The 18,789-nt window shown below is 43.5% G+C and overlaps 1 protein-coding gene across 4 annotated transcripts in view; it reads left to right on the top strand.

Annotated features, from left to right (window-relative positions):
* Superdeath (Suppressor of ER stress-induced death) overlaps positions 1 to 18,789 on the top strand; it is a 182,475-nt gene that overhangs the window by 156,109 nt on the left and 7,577 nt on the right. For 3 of the 4 annotated variants that reach the window (XM_076391398.1, XM_076391407.1, XM_076391416.1), the window contains exons 12-13: positions 7,714 to 7,913; positions 7,996 to 8,307. In XM_076391398.1, coding sequence (XP_076247513.1) covers positions 7,714 to 7,913; positions 7,996 to 8,307 — 512 coding nt within the window. Of the gene's footprint in view, positions 1 to 7,713; positions 7,914 to 7,995; positions 8,308 to 8,956; positions 9,063 to 18,789 lie in introns of those variants that run through there. The other variant, XM_076391425.1, reaches the window with a different exon arrangement.

Below are 18,789 nucleotides of genomic sequence, written 5' to 3'. Positions count from 1 at the left end.
AGCTGATATACTCGTCCAGTGAGATCGAGACCGCTCCTCTAGAGGCAGCGACCGTTTTCCAGCGATCAAGAGTATTTGATGCTCCTTTACAGGTTCAGTCTGAAGTAACCTTATGATAGGTACACTACGACGATTCCTGTGAAGTGTGGGGACCAGCGTTCCGTACTCCCAAGTATGGGGAGTAGGGGAAAGGCGATGCGCATGCGCGCGGTACGCAGGCAGAGAGAGCGTGCCCGGCTTCCATGGCAAGCGCACCAAGTAATAAACGTGACTCTGATTACTTGACTGAGTTTCTTTATACGTTTCCCCTACGCACTGATCACACAAGAAGAACAAGAGCAGAATAGGGCTGCTGATACAACGATAACCCTATACTGGTGACCCCGACGTGATCACGTGCGAAAAAAGAAAACGGGCTACCAGCGTGGCTCGACCGGGCTTTGCCGCAGCCTGCAAACTGGGCACCGACGAGCTGAGACGTCCCTTTCAACAACGGACCGGCGTCCGCGGTGAGAAACATCGTGCACGGTGAGAAGCATCGTCCCTGCGAGTTGCCGAGTCTCTCGCACAACCACGAGTGGCGGAGTGGCGTGGGACAGCCAAAGAACTGTCCAGACCATCGGAGACAACGAGGAACAACGTGGACTACCGACGGCGGCGAAGGACCACCTTCTACCTCAGCGCATCCGTCGTCGTGGCCCAGACACCGTCAGGAGTCATTCTGGAAGGACCGAGGTACAAGGAAATTCGTTTCCGATTGCGCAAGACGCGTCGCATTACACGGCGGCCATTTTGTGTAGGCAACCGTGCCTCGTGGACGGGAAACGCGCCAAGCGGGCACACGAGCGCCACCGGTAACAAGCGAGCGTGCGTTAAACCGCGTTACTGTACGACGCGACGACTGCGACGACGTGGTAGAACGCGCAAATAATGAACCCCGGCGAAAACCCCCAGGAAACCCTGGAGCAGCGTGCTGCCAGGACGGAGGCTGCATTGAGTGCGGCCCAAGCACAAATCACTGCGTTAAACTCAGGGCACATAGATTCGTATCGCGTTCCAAAAATTCCCGGATTCTTTCGTGAGGACCCGGCGCTCTGGTTTTACCAGGTAGAGGCATCGTTCCGAACCTCGCGCATTGCGGACGAGCGCACTCGGGCCGACACGATAATTGCCGCGTTAGACTCTGAAATCATAGCGAGTTTTCGCGACCTTGTAACATCACCGAACCTCACAAATCCGTACTCGCAAATAAAAGAGCGAATCTTGGCAACGTATTCCGCGTCATCGGAAAGCCGACTCAGGAAACTGCTGAAGGGTCAAGTTCTGACAGACGGGAAGCCAACTCAGATCTTGATGCGTCTGCGGAACCTGGATGACGAGCGATGCAGCGAATCAGTCATAAGATCGATATTTCTGGATCAGTTACCGTCGCAGTGCCGAGCAATCCTCGCGGCTTCGAAAATCACCGAATTATCGGAAATCGCGTCATTGGCCGACCAAATCGTCGAGGCAACGAATGTAGGGCCTAATTACGCGGCACCCGTGTCCGGCGCGGCGACCCCACCCACGCTGGAGGCCAAGGTAGACAAGCTCACGGCTGAGCTCGCGAAATTAACAACCCAGGTAGAACGTCTTTCGAAAGACGGTAAATACCGCGAGCGTGCGCGGGCGCGAAGCCAGTCGAGACGCGACGACAAGCGAAGTAGCTCTGAAAATCGAGAACTGTGCTGGGCACACAGGAAATTCGGATCCGACGCGCGGATGTGCAAGGGAAACTGTGGCTGGAAGGAAAAAACGGTCGCGGGAAACTGAAAAACCCCTACATCGCGGAGACTGATGCGGGGGAGTGGATATCGCGAAACCGTCTCCACGTGCGCGACCGGCGATCCGGACAACTCTTCCTGGTCGACACCGGCGCGGAAATTTCGTTACTCCCCGTTCCCAACAAAATTGCCCGCGAACCGAACGCGTTTAAATTATATGCCGCGAACAACACGGTAATTAACACGTTCGGCGAGGCGCACCGCGTTTTGGATTTAGCGCTTAGGCGCCCATTGGCGTGGAATTTCTGTATCGCCGACGTGCCGTACCCAATCATCGGCGCAGATTTGCTCAGGCATTACGGCCTCGTGGTGGACCTGGGAAAGCGTCGTCTCACGGACTCCCTGACGAGCGTATGTACACTCGGCGTCTTGAGACCGACGGCGTTGACCTCGATCCACACCGCGAACCCGTCGAGTCGGTACGCGCGAATCCTCGCGGATTTCCCGGAGGCAACCGGTTTAGCTCAGCAGACGCCATTGGAGGCACGCGGTGTCTCGCACCACATATTAACTCGCGGTCCACCGATCGCAGAGCGACCACGACGTTTGCCCCCGGACAAGTTGCGCGCCGCGAAACTTGAGTTTGAACGCTCGACCGCGGCAGGCATATGCAAACCGTCATCCAGTCCTTGGGCAAGCCCCATTCACATGACGAAGAAAAAGAACGGCCAGTGGCGGGTGTGCGGCGACTACCGCCGACTGAATGCCGTCACGGTTCCCGACAAGTACCCCGTGCCGCACGTACACGACTTTTCGGCGAATTTATTCGGGAAAACTATCTTTTCGTCCCTTGACCTACACAGCGCGTATCATCAGATCCCGGTCGCTCCCGAGGACGCCCCGAAGACGGCGGTGATCACCCCATTCGGACTTTTCGAGTACCTGGCGATGCCGTTCGGATTGCGGAACGCGGGCCAGACACTCCAGCGTTATATTTACCGGGCTCTCGGAGACCTGGATTTCGCGTTCGTGTACATTGATGACATCCTCATAGCTTCGTCGTCGGCGGAGGAGCATGAGAAACACATTCGAACCGTTCTTGAACGCTTGAAGAATTTCCATTTAAGGATAAACACGGAAAAGTGCAAATTCGGCGTGCCCGAATTAGAATTTCTCGGCTACATAGTGAACCGCGACGGGTTAAAACCGACCCCCGCAAAGGTCGAGGCGATCACAAAATTCCCAAGGCCGCGCACAGTCGCGGAACTCCGGAGATTCCTGGGCATGGCCAACTTTTACAGACGTAGCCAACCCCACGCCGCGGTGGTACAGGCACCATTGAACGCGTATCTAACGAATTCGCGCAAAAGTGACAGGACGGAAATCGTGTGGACGCCGGAGTCTGAGGCCGCGTTCGACAAAGTAAAAACCGATCTCGCCGACGCGACGACCTTGGCACACCCTTCCGACGCGGCGGCGACGAGAGTAGTGACCGACGCGTCCGACTTCGCAATGGGTGCAACCCTCGAGCAAAGGATCGACGGGGAATGGAAACCCCTTAGCTTTTTCTCGCGTAAGTTCAGTCCCGCGCAGTGCCGTTACAGCGCATACGACCGCGAACTCACCGCGATGTACGAAGCAATCAAGTTCTTCAGACATTTCCTCGAAGGCCGTGATTTCGCGATCGCGACGGACCACAAACCATTGACGTACGCTTTCTCACAGCGCTCCGACAAGGCGTCACCACGTCAGGCCCGTCAGCTCACGTACATCGCTCAATTCACTACGCGAATTGAGTACATACCCGGAGATGAGAACACGGTCGCGGACCCACTTTCACGGGTCGAGTCAATCCGTCTTCCTACCGAGTACAGTCTAGTCGAACTCGCTAGGGAACAAGCAAACGACCCACAGCTCAAAGAGATTCGGGAGTCCGACAAGCCCATTCTCACGTTGAAGCGACTGATGTGGGGACCGGAACACACCCACATATACTGCGAGATGTCCGCGGAATCAATCCGTCCATACATACCCGTGTCGCTGCGTCGACAAGTTTTCGATACCTTCCACAACCTTGCACATCCGGGCGCCAAGGTCACGGACAGACTAGTCAGGCAAAGATATGTATGGCCTAACATGCACAGAGATGTGGCAAAATGGTGCAAGAACTGCGTGCACTGCCAAAAATCAAAGATATCGCGTCATGTGCGAATGTTGCCGGGGCAAATCGTGGCCCCGGACGGGCGTTTCAAGCACGTGCATATGGACCTCGTTGGCCCATTGCCGGACGACGGTGGTTACCGCTACTGCCTAACCTTAATCGATCGCTTCACACGCTGGGCCGAAGCGGTTCCTCTGAAGGAGACATCGGCCGAAACGGTGGCTCGCGCGTTTTACGACCAGTGGATCGCGCGCTTCGGATCGCCCGAGGTCCTGACCACCGATCAGGGCGTCCAATTCGAGTCGCGAATATTCGCAGCGTTGCTTAGGCTAACCGGATGCCATCGCATACGCACTACAGCGTACCATCCGGCCTCAAATGGCATGATCGAGAGGTGGCATCGAACGCTCAAGGCCGCAATAATGTGCCACGCGAACGTGAACTGGACTCGCGTATTGTCCACGGTATTACTCGGTCTCCGAAACCACGTCCGTCTCGACACGGGCACATCGCCGGCGGAAAACGTGTACGGAATCGCGCTCCGTATTCCCGGAGAATTCTTTCTCCCGGAGGACGTAACAGCCGATCCTCAAATATTCTTAGAGGAGTTTCGCGAATGCATGCGGAGAGTTCGCCCAGTGCCGGTCGCGCAGAAGTTCAAAAAGCGCGCGTTTGTGTATAAAGACTTAAGCACCTGTACACACGTCTTTTTGTTATGTAAAGCGACTAAGAAACCGCTGGAGCGACCCTACACCGGTCCGCACAGAGTACTGGCCCGAGCGTCCGAGCGCGTATACTCCATCGAGGTAAACGGAGAGGCCAAGAACGTATCCGTTGAATTGTTAAAACCCGCATACGTCGTATGCGACGAATCGTTGGACAGCGGTAGTGACACACCGTCACGGAACGTGCCGAGCGACGCACACCCAGCGCTAAGAACCTACCCTAGTCGTAAGAAAACTGTAACTTTCGCACTTAATCTAGAGAATAAGCCTAGAAAGTAAGAAATTCAAAGTTCCTAAGCGACCAAAGAATAGAATATTTTTATATAAAGATATATATAGATACATCGACCACATGTATTATTCGTCATAAAGCGCGCCTACATTGTCACGCGTAAAATACCTACCCACACTGCCAATGTGATCCCAAGTCGTTGACACTCGGGGGGGAGTGTGTGGGGACCAGCGTTCCGTACTCCCAAGTATGGGGAGTAGGGGAAAGGCGATGCGCATGCGCGCGGTACGCAGGCAGAGAGAGCGTGCCCGGCTTCCATGGCAAGCGCACCAAGTAATAAACGTGACTCTGATTACTTGACTGAGTTTCTTTATACGTTTCCCCTACGCACTGATCACACAAGAAGAACAAGAGCAGAATAGGGCTGCTGATACAACGATAACCCTATAGAAGAGCAGTGCGGGCGACATCTTGGAGGAAGTTGATATACTAATAGATCGAGACCGCTCCTTTAGGGGTAGCGACCGTTCTAACAGATAGTAGTTGATGCTCCTTTGATATATAGAATTCGTACTCGCCAGAAGCAGACAAATCGCCTGCCAACAAGCGCTAGAAGCCATTCCTAGTCGGGCACATTTCTAAGACCGCTCCTGAAGAGTCTTTTCTCGAAGGTAGCGACTGATGTAGGAAAGACAACGAAGGGCTTACGGATGCTTAGGCAATTAAGGCAAAGATTATATGTTTCATGAAACCTTGAGACCGCTCTGAGGTTATAGCCACCTATAGCTTTGGCAGCGACCAGGGCGTGCGAGACAAGATCTGTTGCAGACACACACACACACACACAATGCACTTCACTTTGTACAGAGGATCCTCTACCGCGAATAGTATAAATAGTTACATAACCTAACTCTCGTTCAACGACATATATATATCGTATTTGCATAACTCTTGCGTTATCGAGATAATTAATAGATAATTATAATCACGTTCAATATAACTTCACAAATAGATAATCACATATAATATAACCTAACATCATCTTATGATTTTATTTAACCAGATTAGAATAGTTATCATTGTTGTATTAACCTTAGGATTAGAATAAGTATTATTGAATAAATTATTGTTAAGAAAGATATAAGCCTTGGATTTTAACTCCTTAACCGCACGCCACACGGACCCCCACCTTTCCGTCCATTGGAAAGCCGCTCTTCCATGGACAACGTAGCATAGGTTTAGGGACGTTACACAAGCAATGACAGAATCCGGCAGATGGGTCATAGTGCTAAATTGGAATTTCGAAATTTCGATCAGTGAGGATTGGCAAGTTTTCTAACTGTTATAATAAAACACAGTGTTCGTTGATTGAATCTTCACAATTAAAACAAAAAAAAGGGCCAAGTCCGGATTTTTAATGATTGCGAAGATAAAAAGTCATTTAGGAACGCATTTTGCGTACATATCAATGAGAGCTGCAAACTTTGTGGGTTTGTATTTTTTAAACATTTTCGAAATTAGAAAATTCATGCTTGAACCTCTCTTCCCTAACTACACCTGCATTATAACACGTTTCAATGTCGTCAAAATATCTAATATTGAAAAGCAAAAATGATGAAGTATTCACAATTGAAGGTACGTTCAATTGTAACTATAAAAGTAGCTGTAAAATGTCCTGCAGCATGTGAATACGTGAACATTCTCAATCAACTTTGAAGCAGACCTTTGTTCCGACAGTCGACTAGATATTCCGAAATATAGCTTAGTTTAGTCAAAAACTTTGCCGAAGCTCTATATACGCGTCTTGGAAACATATCCTGAAATGCATCTATCGTACATCTCTAATTCTGCATGCACTTATTGAATTAAACACTTCACTATATTTCTGTAATATCTATGATTACCGCAATCAGTTCCATAGCTATCGTACGAAATTAAAACACCTTCTCTTTTCATTCCAATCATTCATACATTCATGTTTGATATCATTTTCACCAGGAAAATGCCAACAATCTATTAGTGATGCATTCATGAAGGTTTACTGAGAAATATACATAAATACCTGCACGTTCATTAGAAGATAGCTCACTGCTTCTTTTTATGACGGCCATCTGTGGTGCGTCGTTCAAGACGCTCGACTCGAGAATCCATCAGAGTTATAAAAAAAGGGTCCAGCTTGATCGAGTTCAAAAGCCTTCCGAAACAAAACAAAAATTTTGTTGTCATCGATATTTAGCTTTTCAAAACGGCACTAGACGGTACTGGATGAACCAAGTGTGAACTGTTCCATTCGAAAACAAGGGAACGATATTTCTACCTACCGGACAGCGACGGTACGGATAAAGATGAATGTATGCGAATAACCTTTTAATATTATTCAACGGTACAGCCGGTTGGGAAAATCGTGATGTGTGCATATGTGAACTGAACAGAAAGTGTATGTGAAGACAGATACATTAACCTTTTCTATTTTATAATGAGTGTTTTAAGTTGTCTTATGGATTATCGCTATTCAATGATGTTCATTAATTTTGGCTGAATTTTGAATCCTGTGGGCTTGTTGAGTATCGTAAAATTTCCGATCTACTGTTCGAGGGTGAGTGATCTCTCTCGTACATTGCGATAGTGCTATACTGCTGTTCAGACAACCACTGCTTGGGACCTCCGTAACCAGATTTTTAAATGTTTATCACTAACAAACGAAGCCTTAAACGTGAAATCGTTATTGTTGATTTTCGTCTTATTTTGAAGTCTAGAATCGCCACTTAAATTTATCCCGTGCTGTTTAGAAATACCCTGTATAAGATCTTGTTAATAAAATGTTCTTTTCAGGTATATATTCTGAAACTCATCGACCACCTGTACAAGAAAATTGGTTTTAAAGACAATCTTGGTGATCCACAGTTGAAAGTTTTCACTCGTATGAGTGTATTAACTTGGGCATGCAACTTTGGCCATGAAGACTGTGTACAAAATGCTGTGAAACAATTTTACAATTGGCGTAACACACCGAATCCGAATGAAAATAATCCGTAAATTTAAATGAACTCCTTACTTTTCATAAAATAATATTAATGTAGCCTGAATTAAAGTAACGAAATTTATTTTTTCTAGAATTTCACCAAATTTGAAAGCAGTCGTTTATTGTACAGCTATCCGGGTTGGTGGTCAAAGCGAATGGGAGTTTGCTTGGCAAAGATATTTAGAAACAAACGTTGGTTCTGAAAAGGATTTGCTTCTACACGCACTCGGTTGTACCAGAGAAATATGGCTTTTAAATCGATATCTAGATTGGACGATTACAGAAAACTCAGGAATTAGAAAACAAGATGTTCGACGGGTAATTAGCTCTGTTGCCAATAACCCAAATGGACAATTGTTAGTGTTCAGTTTCTTCAGAAACAAGTGGTCACGTTTTAAAGAATAGTAAGTTAGATTGATTTTTAACTTTGTAGATTAAGTAATCTCTAATACTAAGTTGCACATAATTTAATAAAAATGATATCAATCAAATATTATATACAGGGTGTAACAAGTATTTGTTGAAATATCCTGAGGAGTGGTAAGGGACCTCGAATGGTGTACAAAATGTTCTATGATATAGTGTCCCATTTGCTATACCTACATGCTAAAGTGCTAATCAAAGGATTCTGTAATTTTACAAATGTATTGAGGAATAGAAATAGTACAAAAAAATCTGAGTTCGTCTTCTTGTATTTTTTACGGTTTAACTTTTATACAAATTCGAACATTTGAGATGTTTGTAGGAAATGGATCTCAGATTTACAAAGCCTTATAGAAGTTCAACCATAAGAAATACAACAAAATATATTAACACTTTCTTGCACTACTTCTGACCTTCAATGCAACTGGGAAATTACAGAATCCTCTGATTGTTAGTTTAACATGGTGGTATGTTAATTTTAAGGCGCTATTATTGTGAAATGGAGGCAGATCGGACACTATGTCATAAGACATTTCCACCACCACCTCTTAGAATATTTCAACGTATACTTATTTCACCCTAGATACATACAGTTTAGAGACAATTATTCCTATTTCTATTGTTTCATAGTTTGCAACGTCTTAAAGGGGTAGACTAGACGTGACTTCTCGAGATTGCCAAGTCGATATCTGCTGTTATAGTTTTCGTTATAGGAACAGTATTATCTACAGACACGTAGCTGTTTATTGAACGGGAGATAGAGCTATTTTATGATTTCGAATTTGAGACGCGGCTTAGGAAATTTCTCCCACCACTATACAAACTATTACACGCGTTACGTGTATGGAAACTTGGCGCATCAACAGCTGAGAAAAGTCAAGAGAGAAGGCAGATGTGACTCTCTCGCTCTTAAAACGCTGAGATCCAATTGTTCAAGTTGCCAGCAAGCGGCACAAGCCATGCACGATCTTTTCAATTGCCCAAATATTTTCACTTTTCGATCTGTTAAAAGGAAGCAGTGGCGAATCTACTCTTCAAAAGACCCGATACCTCACAAATTTTTGGAGCCCCGTTGTAATAAGTGAATTATGGGTGATATGTATTGTTTTACTTTTATACAATATGAAATATACATAAAATTAAGAATATTTTAATCAAGTATTTAAAAAGACATTAGTTTCACATCACGATAATAATGTAGCTGCATAATCCACACTCTAAGCCCGAAAAGCTAATAATAACTCAGTGTACTTCAATCCGATTTCCTTCTAATTTTTGGTAGTCGTTCCTAGTGCTATTTTATTGTGTGATAAATAAAGCAAGGTAAACGTGTATTTGTTCCAGAAATACCATAAACAAAATACAATAAACAAATTATGTCGTCTCACATTTTCTTTCTAATCGCACGTGGTCCCTTTCTGCGAGTCTATTTCAATCTCTCCTCGCAGAGCGCGCGCTTCACCCTTCCGAACCCACACGTCTCAAAAAGCGCAAACGCACACACGCATACTCGTACACTACATACTCACTTACATTGTTGCACGTACGGAATTTCCGCTGAAATAATACATACGCACATATTTTTCGAACCCTGTCTTACAGATTTCTAGATGACAGCTTGAGCGCAAATTCGCTATTGGTGAAACCCTCAGAAACTTTCATGACATTTTTATGGATGAGTCTAGGAGTGATGACGTTTTGTGGAATGTCGCTACGCGTATTTCTTATGACAATCAAAATATATATATATAGACTTGTATATATATATATCCTCTCACTGGGGAGCAGGTAGGGAACCTAACGGGTATTATTTTGTGCTACGCGACCCTACAGACGACTTTAGCTTGCATAAGTATACGGTTCTTTCGGAACACCCGCTGCCATGCCCACGCTGCACGCATCAGCGTCAGTGAGAGGAGTGGGGCAACCGAAGGCAGGGTCCGCAGCACAGCTAGGCGAGGTACGGAAAGGTATGGGGAATCGAGAGACTCTCGGATGGCAACGCTGCTTGTGACTTGTCAGAATTGTACCGATTGTAAATTATTATTAGATCGAGGGTTGTGGTGCGCAGTTTACTATATTTCGAGTTAGTTTGAGTTGTTAATTTGAGGTAAGTGAACCTCTGTTGCGCAGATAGTGAATTTTGTAATTGTTCAATACAACAATATACAGGGTGTCACAAAAATGTCGCAGTTCCTTAAAAGGGGTGATTTAGGGGGTGACTTGAAATAACTTTTTCCTTAGCGAAAATGTAAGATGATGCTTCGTTAACGAGTTATTAATGAAAAACACCGGCCAATGACAGCACGAGTTTGCCGTCCGAGCGACTGCGGTAGCGTTGGGTACGCGCTGAGCGCTACGGTTGTACTCCGAACAAGAAAATCGGCATGCGTCGAAAGAAATAGCATTAGTATGAAAATATTTGCATAACGTATAAACGAAAAAGCAATGCAACAAAAGAAATGAACGGAGAATTGGAGAATTAACGTTGAAGATAGAAACGTTGAAAGTAGTCTGCTTTAGATTTAAAAAATAATAATCATTAATGAATTAAATGCAATTCATCTGTAGTTTGTAAATTCGTGTCACTGGGTCACTGTACCGATCCTGGTCATCGACCGTCGAAATGGTTTATGGTAGGGTAGAATTTTTCCAAAGAAGCTCGTTGTACCCCCCACGTAGTTTAAGCACCTCAGACCTTCCTTGTTCGGACACTCCGAGATCATGTCTCCTTCGAAACCAAAGCAATAAAGCCATAAATTACCTAAACGCGTGCCCTAGCATAAACCATTTCGACGGTCGATGACCAGGATCGGTACAGTGACCCAGTGACACAGGTTTACAAACTACAGGTGAAGTTTGTTCTCCTCTTCCTTTATTTTTTCTTGTATTGCTTTTTCGTTTATACGTTATGCGAATAAGAAATTTACATATTCGTGTTTCTACGTTGCACGTAGTTTTCCTGGATTTTATGTAATTATTCACTTCAAGTGATAAACAAAAAAAGGACTCGGTATTATTTATTATGTCGCTTTCAGTTTTCATACTAATGCTATTTTCTTCGATGTATGACGACTTTCTTGTTCGGAGTACAACCGTAGCATCTAGCGCGCGTACCCAACGCTACCGCGGTCGCTCGGGCGGCAAACTCGCGCTCTCATTGGCCGGTGTTTTTCGTTAATAACTCGTTAACGAAGCCTCATCTTACATTTTCGCTAAGGAAAAAGTTGTTTCAAATCACTCCCTGAATCCCCCCTTTTAAGGAACTGCGACATTTTTGTTACACCCTGTATATACATCGACAGTGCAGTGGACACGCGGCCTACCACGCCATGTAGTTGAGTACCGCTAACGACGCCGTACATTTTACGAAACTATTTCGTTTCTGTATTGAAAACAAAACGGCACTTACAACTTCTGTCGATGCTTTCCGAAGGAAAAATGTCTGCTGCATCGCATGGTGGGGTCAGATTTTCTCCTAGACCCTTAGTTTTTTAAATAACTTGAAAAATATCTGCCAAAATTGGTGCATTTTAGGTGTCCTTTTGCCTTTGATCTTTGCTTAAACATGTTTAAATGTTTATAACCCAGTAATAATGTGTATCATTTTATTCGGGAATGTTCATAGAATAATTTTACACAAAAATCAACTGAATAACTTTTACCGTTTAAACGCAATAATTGTTTAAAGTTTAAAAATTGCGTTTATTTTTAAAATCGATTTTTTCGAAAACTGAAGGTGGTGGCGACTAACGGATTGCAGATTCGTATTCAGCGCATAAAAATCTATAAGAAACGTGTATTGAATGTTACAAGTCCAGATGGCTGTTGTACAGTGTCATCCAAGTTGGAAAAAAATAAATTAACAAGAGAAAAATATTCAAAAATGCCGGTTTTGTTTTGAAGAAATACCGGAACAGTAATCATATTAATTCGGTAGATAAATATGACTAATACTATTGTTCTACTTACATTCTGCTTATGTGTCTCTGATTTTTTTCAAAATTTTTCATCCAATAGTTCAAGAGAAATTCAGCAATAATTTGATGAATGCTGAGTTTCTTGTACAAGTCTCGAGTACGACGAGAATAAACGCTACGCGTAACTTGCGCCCTGTCTGGACGGCCGAGCGCTGGATTAAGACGCCCTCTGATTGGTCGATGTTTTTCGTTAATAACTTGTTAACTAAGCCGCAGCAAACATTTTTGTTTAGAATCACCCTAAGAATCACCCCTTAAATTATTGGTCACCTGTTGTAAAACACCCTATATACAACTACTGGATGCTCCAACAGGGTAGAACGCGTCTCGAAGATACTTAACCGAGCGTCCTCGTCGTAACAAGCGCAAGACAGCAACTTGACGTTTGGGAGAGTGGCAGGTCACACCGCTTCGAGATGCTTAATGTATGCAGTCGCGATCATCTTTCTTAATTCCAGGCAGGTCAGTAGATCGCTCCTCAGTTATTCTAACTGAGGCAGCGACTCGGAGTGTGTCTTATTAGAATTGATCTTCAGCATAACCTCTCTAATCTCGCGCCGCCTACATTACCAACACTCGATACGAAACGTTCTATCACAAATCACGCTATTCTCACGTTGTACCATTGACTAAGTATATGAATGGACTGTACATCTTATAGTGTTTCGTGTCTACAGTCACATTGCAGTACCGACTTAGAAACTAATCTTCATCGTCTAATCTTCGGCTTAGAAACTAATTATTCATGTAGTACTATCATTTTCATCGGAAAAACATCAGGAATTGATTTGTGGTATTCGCGTCAACATTGAATAAAAAATATAGAAGTTCATACATTCGATTATTAATACCTAGTGCAATTTTCGTCTTAGGGGTATTCCTTTTCCCAAACATAGAAACCCTTGAGCACGTCAAAGGACTGCATACGAAATTAATATCTATGGTCACTTAGTTACTCCGAACAGGTTATGTGCGTCTTATCTGTACATATTTCAACGATTAAAGAAAAATTTGTAAATTTATAAAATAATATATGGCACTCAATGGGTTCGCCACGGCGAATGTACAGACATGTGACCACATATGAGAACAGCACGGTAACGGAATTAACCCTTGGGACCTGATATCGGTACGTCATCAGAAGTATTAAGTTAAGCTTGAACATATCATATATCACTTATTTTTGAGTGGAATAGTTCGTGCTTACTTATCTTCTTTCTTCAACGTCCTATTTTTTTCCATACAGTGAAAGTTGAACTTCCTTGGTGACGATATTTTGCTTCTTCAAGAAGGCTCTCTGGAAATCTGGTATAGGTGACCTTTCTATATAACCCTGAACTCATATCACTGGACGTAGGAACTCAGGTCGAACATCTTGAACGACTCGTACTGAAGATTCTAAATACGTTAGTTTTAAAGACGAAGATAGCAATTACACTGCAGAGTCTTAAATGACAATTCTATTTATTATCACGCAGTTTTCTCCACGTCGAGCTGCCATGTGTTCGAAGTAGAGATACGTGAAACTTTGTCGTATCCGTCCAGCAAGTCGCATGACAAAACGACTTTTGTCCACTTTCCGTGCCGATTAAATGAAAGGTTCAAAACATCTACAGCAACTTGCGGCGCAGGTTCGGCAGGAGAATTGGCTAGAAACGTTGTAGTGGGTTGTAGTGGGTTAGAAACGTTGGGAAAGATTACACTGTTCAACACGGGTCTGATTTTGTAAGCGTGAATAAACATCTCTTATAGATTTCGACGTGCTGATTACGAATCTGCAAACTGTTTTTCCTCAGAACGTACAGTTTTCGGAAAAATCAATTTTGAAAAAAATGACAAATTTTCAACTTTGGGATTTTTTTCTGCTTTTACTGTAGTAGTTATTTAGTTGCTCTTTGCACGAAATGATTCTGTGGACTCTCCCGAATAAAATAATATAAATAGTTATTAGATTATAAACATCGAAATAGGTTTAAATAACAATTAAAGTGAAAAGGACACCCAAAACGCACCCATTTTTGCTGATATTTTTCACTTTATTTCAAAAAGTAAGGGTCTAGGAGAAAATTTGACTATACCACGCGATAGAGCAAACCTTTCTACTAAGGAAAGCATCAAGCGAATGTCCAAAATTATTTTTGTTTTCAATATAGAAATAAAATAGTTTGGCGAAACCCGCGGCGGAGACAGTGGTACTCAATGACGTCAATGCGTATAGGGACCGCTAAACGGCAAGCGGTAGGCGAGGCGTCCTCCGCACGCGCCGCTGTCATTGAGCTGTATACTTATGTAACCTTTTTTTTTTTTGTTTTATTATTATTAAAGCATGTAAGCTCTTAAAAGGGCTTATTTAGCTGAACGTTACAAAAGAGAGTACAAACATGTTGTATAACGCATACAATAGTCAATAACGGAATATCGCGTATGGGAGAGCAAATTCAAATTTGTAGCTTACAATTTTTAAAAAAAGAAAATATGCAACGAACGGCGGGGGTACAAGGCTTAGAAAGAACAATTCCAATGCATAGAGGTAGTGTAAAACCCAGTCTCCTCAATGAAGCAATTAGTTTTGTTCTTTGAGTATCATACAAAGGGCATTGCCATACAACGTGATTTAGGTCTTCGATGAGGGAGTTGCATTTACACTTAGCTTCCTTAATTATACCAATACGGGCTAAGGAGAAGAACAGGTTATAATGATCGGACCGCGTCCTATTAATAGTGACAATGAATTCTCTTTTGAGATTTTTGTGAGCAAACCAAGGAGGGCCGAAGCCACTATGGAAATCCTGAAAGAACTTTTTGCCTTTAAATGAACCCTGCTTTTTTAAAAATTCGTTAGTATCGTCATTCATAATTTTCTTAAATGAGGCATACTGATCTCTAAAAGGAATGTGGATAATATCTGGCAGGTTGCAAAGCGCCGCCTCCTTGGCGGCCCGGTCAGCCCTCTCATTTCCCTCAATTCCCACGTGTGATGGAACCCAGAAAAATTTGATGAATCTGTTATTGAAAGTGAAGTGAAAAAGAGAGAACTTTCTTTCAATTTTGTGAATGTGTGGATTGATTCTAATCTCAAGCCTATGTGACTGCAGTGACAACAGGGCGCTGAGAGAGTCCGAGAATATGAGAAAACTGTGACCCGTATGGAATAAAGCGATATGAAGTGCATCATTAAGGGAACTATACTCTGCCGTGAAAATGGAAGCATTGCAATTAACAGTTCGCATTATGCATACTTTGAGTTCAGGGCATATAGAAGCCGAGCCAACACCAACAGGGTCAGAGATCTTGCTGCCGTCCGTAAAGATGGATACGTCATTGAGATTATTGATGCGAGACTGAAAGGTAGAGTTGGTGTCGTGAGAGGAAAGTACATCATGTTCTAGACTAACATCAATGGGAATAGAAGTGGTGAGTGTGCCAAAACTATGGCGATGAATACACCAGCTGCTCTACGATTGCACCTCTTTCGGATTGTCGAGTACTGAATTGATACACTGCGTCAGTATCAATAATTTAGATCTGTACTTACGCATACAACGAGAGGAAAAATAATTAACTATGGATTTATAAGTGAAGCTGTTGTAGTTGGATATCGCCTTAACAAGGAAGCAGTTACATAGGAACCTGGCTCTGCTCTCCAGGAGCGGCAATCCGGACTCCGCCATAATAATATTGGTGGGGGTAGAGATACGGTAGCCTAAGGCACATCTGACTGCGGAGACTTGAATACGTTCAATTTTTTCTGACCGACATTTACTATTAGGAAAGTAGATGAAAAGACCGTATTCAATAACAGAACGCACGAAACTCTTATAAAGTGTGAGGAAGGTCTCCGGATCGGAACCCCACCAGGTTTAAGGCTTTGAAACATCTTTTCGACATGGTGTCGATGTGAGATTTGAAGGATAAGTCGCGGTCAAATGTAATACCTAGAAAACGAGCTGAGGAGCAATCCTTTAGGAAGCAGTTGTTGATTTTAATTTTTAGGGATCCAGGAGGAATTCGTTTTCTTGTGAAACAAACGAATTTGGTTTTTTCAGGTGATAAATTTAAGCCAAGATCACTCGGGTTGGAGTTAATCGTCTCGATGGCATTTTCAATCGAAGGTATACCATAATCAAGAGAGGAGGACTTTGTATATAGAGCTATGTCGTCAGCGAACTGTAAGGTATACATATTGGGGGAGACATTTTTTGCGATGTCGCTGACATATAAGATATATAAAAGAGGACTCAGAACTCCCCCCTGAGCCACGCCCTTGCATACGATTCTGGGCTCACTATTAAATTCGGGGACAACAAGTCTCTCGTGAGTAAGGAACGTGATGAAGTGAAGAAGCGACAAAGGGAAGCCCAAGAGTGCGAATTTAGGGATGAAGATGTCAGCATTAACGTTGTCGAACGCTCCACTTACATCTAGAAAGGTGGCAAGTAGAAATTTATTTTCAGAGAGGGCTTCATCAGCTTTTAGTGAAAGGCAGACTAAATTGTCAATACAAGATTTGCCCTTTCTGAAGCCCTGTTGGCTAGGAGGAAGAAAGTTATTGGTTTCAATCCACCATTCCAATCTATTTTTGACCATAGTTTCAAACAACTTGCAATTACAAGAGATTAAGGAGATGGGTCTGAGATTACAACCATCCGCTTTCTTGACAAAATGGATGAAGGAGTGCTTCCAACTTTGTGGGAATTCGGGAGCGGCGTACATTAAATTTAAAATATCGAGTAGTAGAAGTTTGAATTTGACAGGTAAGTTTTTTAAGATCTCGAAATCTATGCCATCGATTCCCGAGGCAGAAGTAGATCTCTTTGAATCCTGGGCAATATTGAATTCTATAAAGTCGAAGGGGTGGTCAAGAAATTCGGTTTCCTGGTGAGGTGGGAAACGAGAAGGATTAGCTAAGACTCAGGCCGGACTAATGTTGTTTAAAACTGTTTCATAATTCTGTTTGGAACACGGATTGCTACAGCTGCTCTGAGGACTAGTGTTAATCCATCTGTTCTTAAATATTTTCCACGTATTCCAGACATACGAGGGGTTGGTATGAATGTTGATTGATTCAGCAAATTTTCTGAAGCAAGCCTTCCTTTTGTTTTTGAAAGTTTTACTGGCAACGGCGACATGTTTTTTATAGTTGATTAAGTCCCCTAACTCATTAGAGTGTTCCCATTTTTTGAGAGAGGCACAACGGAGTCGTTTAGCTTTTTCGCAGTCCGAATCCCACCAAGGAGCCGGGTTGCATCTTGCGGCTGGACGAGTTGTACCTCTGTTAGAGGGAGAAGCAGACTGAATTGCTTTTGTGACACATCTAATGAAGAACTCATATTTATGACTGGGAGGTAGAAGGTTGTAATCTAGTGACAGGAAAGAATGATAAGAATCCCTCAAGTAATCTCTGAACGTGTCCCAATTTGTTTTCTTAAATTTCAGCTTAAAAATATTTTTTTTTCGTATATGTACCTGTCGGTATCAACCCGAATTAGGACAGGAAAATGATCAGAGCCCAGGGAATCATCGTAAAGATCTGTTCTAATTTTGTCAGAGATAGACATAGAGGAGGAAACTTATCAAGGTTAGATCTTTTATTTCTATGAACGTCTAGGTGAGAAAGGGTATCGGCGTTGTGTAAAAAAAGGTCAAAGGAGTCTATGGCACGCTCCAGTCTGGTCTCCTCGGGACTTGTGTACCCACAGTTCCACAGAACATTATGAGCATTAAAGTCCCCCATAATAATGCAGTTTTCGAGCCTACTAGTATTGAGAAGTATAGAATCCCATTGGTTTTGAGAGAGAGTGTATCCCGGGGCTCTATAGCAAGCCAGAAGATTAAGCGGAGGATTAACATTACTTACAGATATGCCCAATAATTCGACAGACTCGGCTGGAGACACTAAATCTGATATCTTGCTGTAAACTAGGTATTTACGGATAAAAAAGATGATACCACCTCCTCTTGTGTGAGTCCGATATCTTCTAAGCGTCAGAAAGCCAGAAGGAGGGCGGAGGTTCTTGTCGGGGGAGAGTCAGGACTCGACGGAGACCAAGATGTCAACGTTGTCTAAGATACTTCTGATTTCATCCAGTCTTGATGTGACACTTCTGGTATTCCAGAAGCAGATGTTTAGAGACCTTCTGTTAGTCGAGAGAGTGGTCGCAGAAAACTAAGCGTCAGAATCTTCACGAGAACTGCAGTTGAAGCTACTGGAATCGGCGTCGATCGGATTAGTCAGACGTTTATTGATTCTGAGTATTCGGGCCTTTAGAGTTCTGTTGGTGATATAAGGGATGATCTCGGATAGCATATTGACTAGAGCTGGAATATCCGGTGTGTAATTTAGGGCTTCTTTTATAAGTTCAGACCGACCGAAAGAGCTATGAAGAAAACCCGTGAGTTTTTCCTTGTCTAGAGGGTACTTCTCTGCGTTTGAAGAAATTAAGTCTTCAGCCGGGAGAAGAAGATTGGCGATGTCGTTGAGGA

The sequence above is a fragment of the Calliopsis andreniformis genome, chromosome 2 (assembly GCF_051401765.1).
Source record: "Calliopsis andreniformis isolate RMS-2024a chromosome 2, iyCalAndr_principal, whole genome shotgun sequence".
Lineage (NCBI taxonomy): Eukaryota > Metazoa > Arthropoda > Insecta > Hymenoptera > Andrenidae > Calliopsis > Calliopsis andreniformis.
This window is presented reverse-complemented; position numbering and strand designations above follow the sequence as displayed.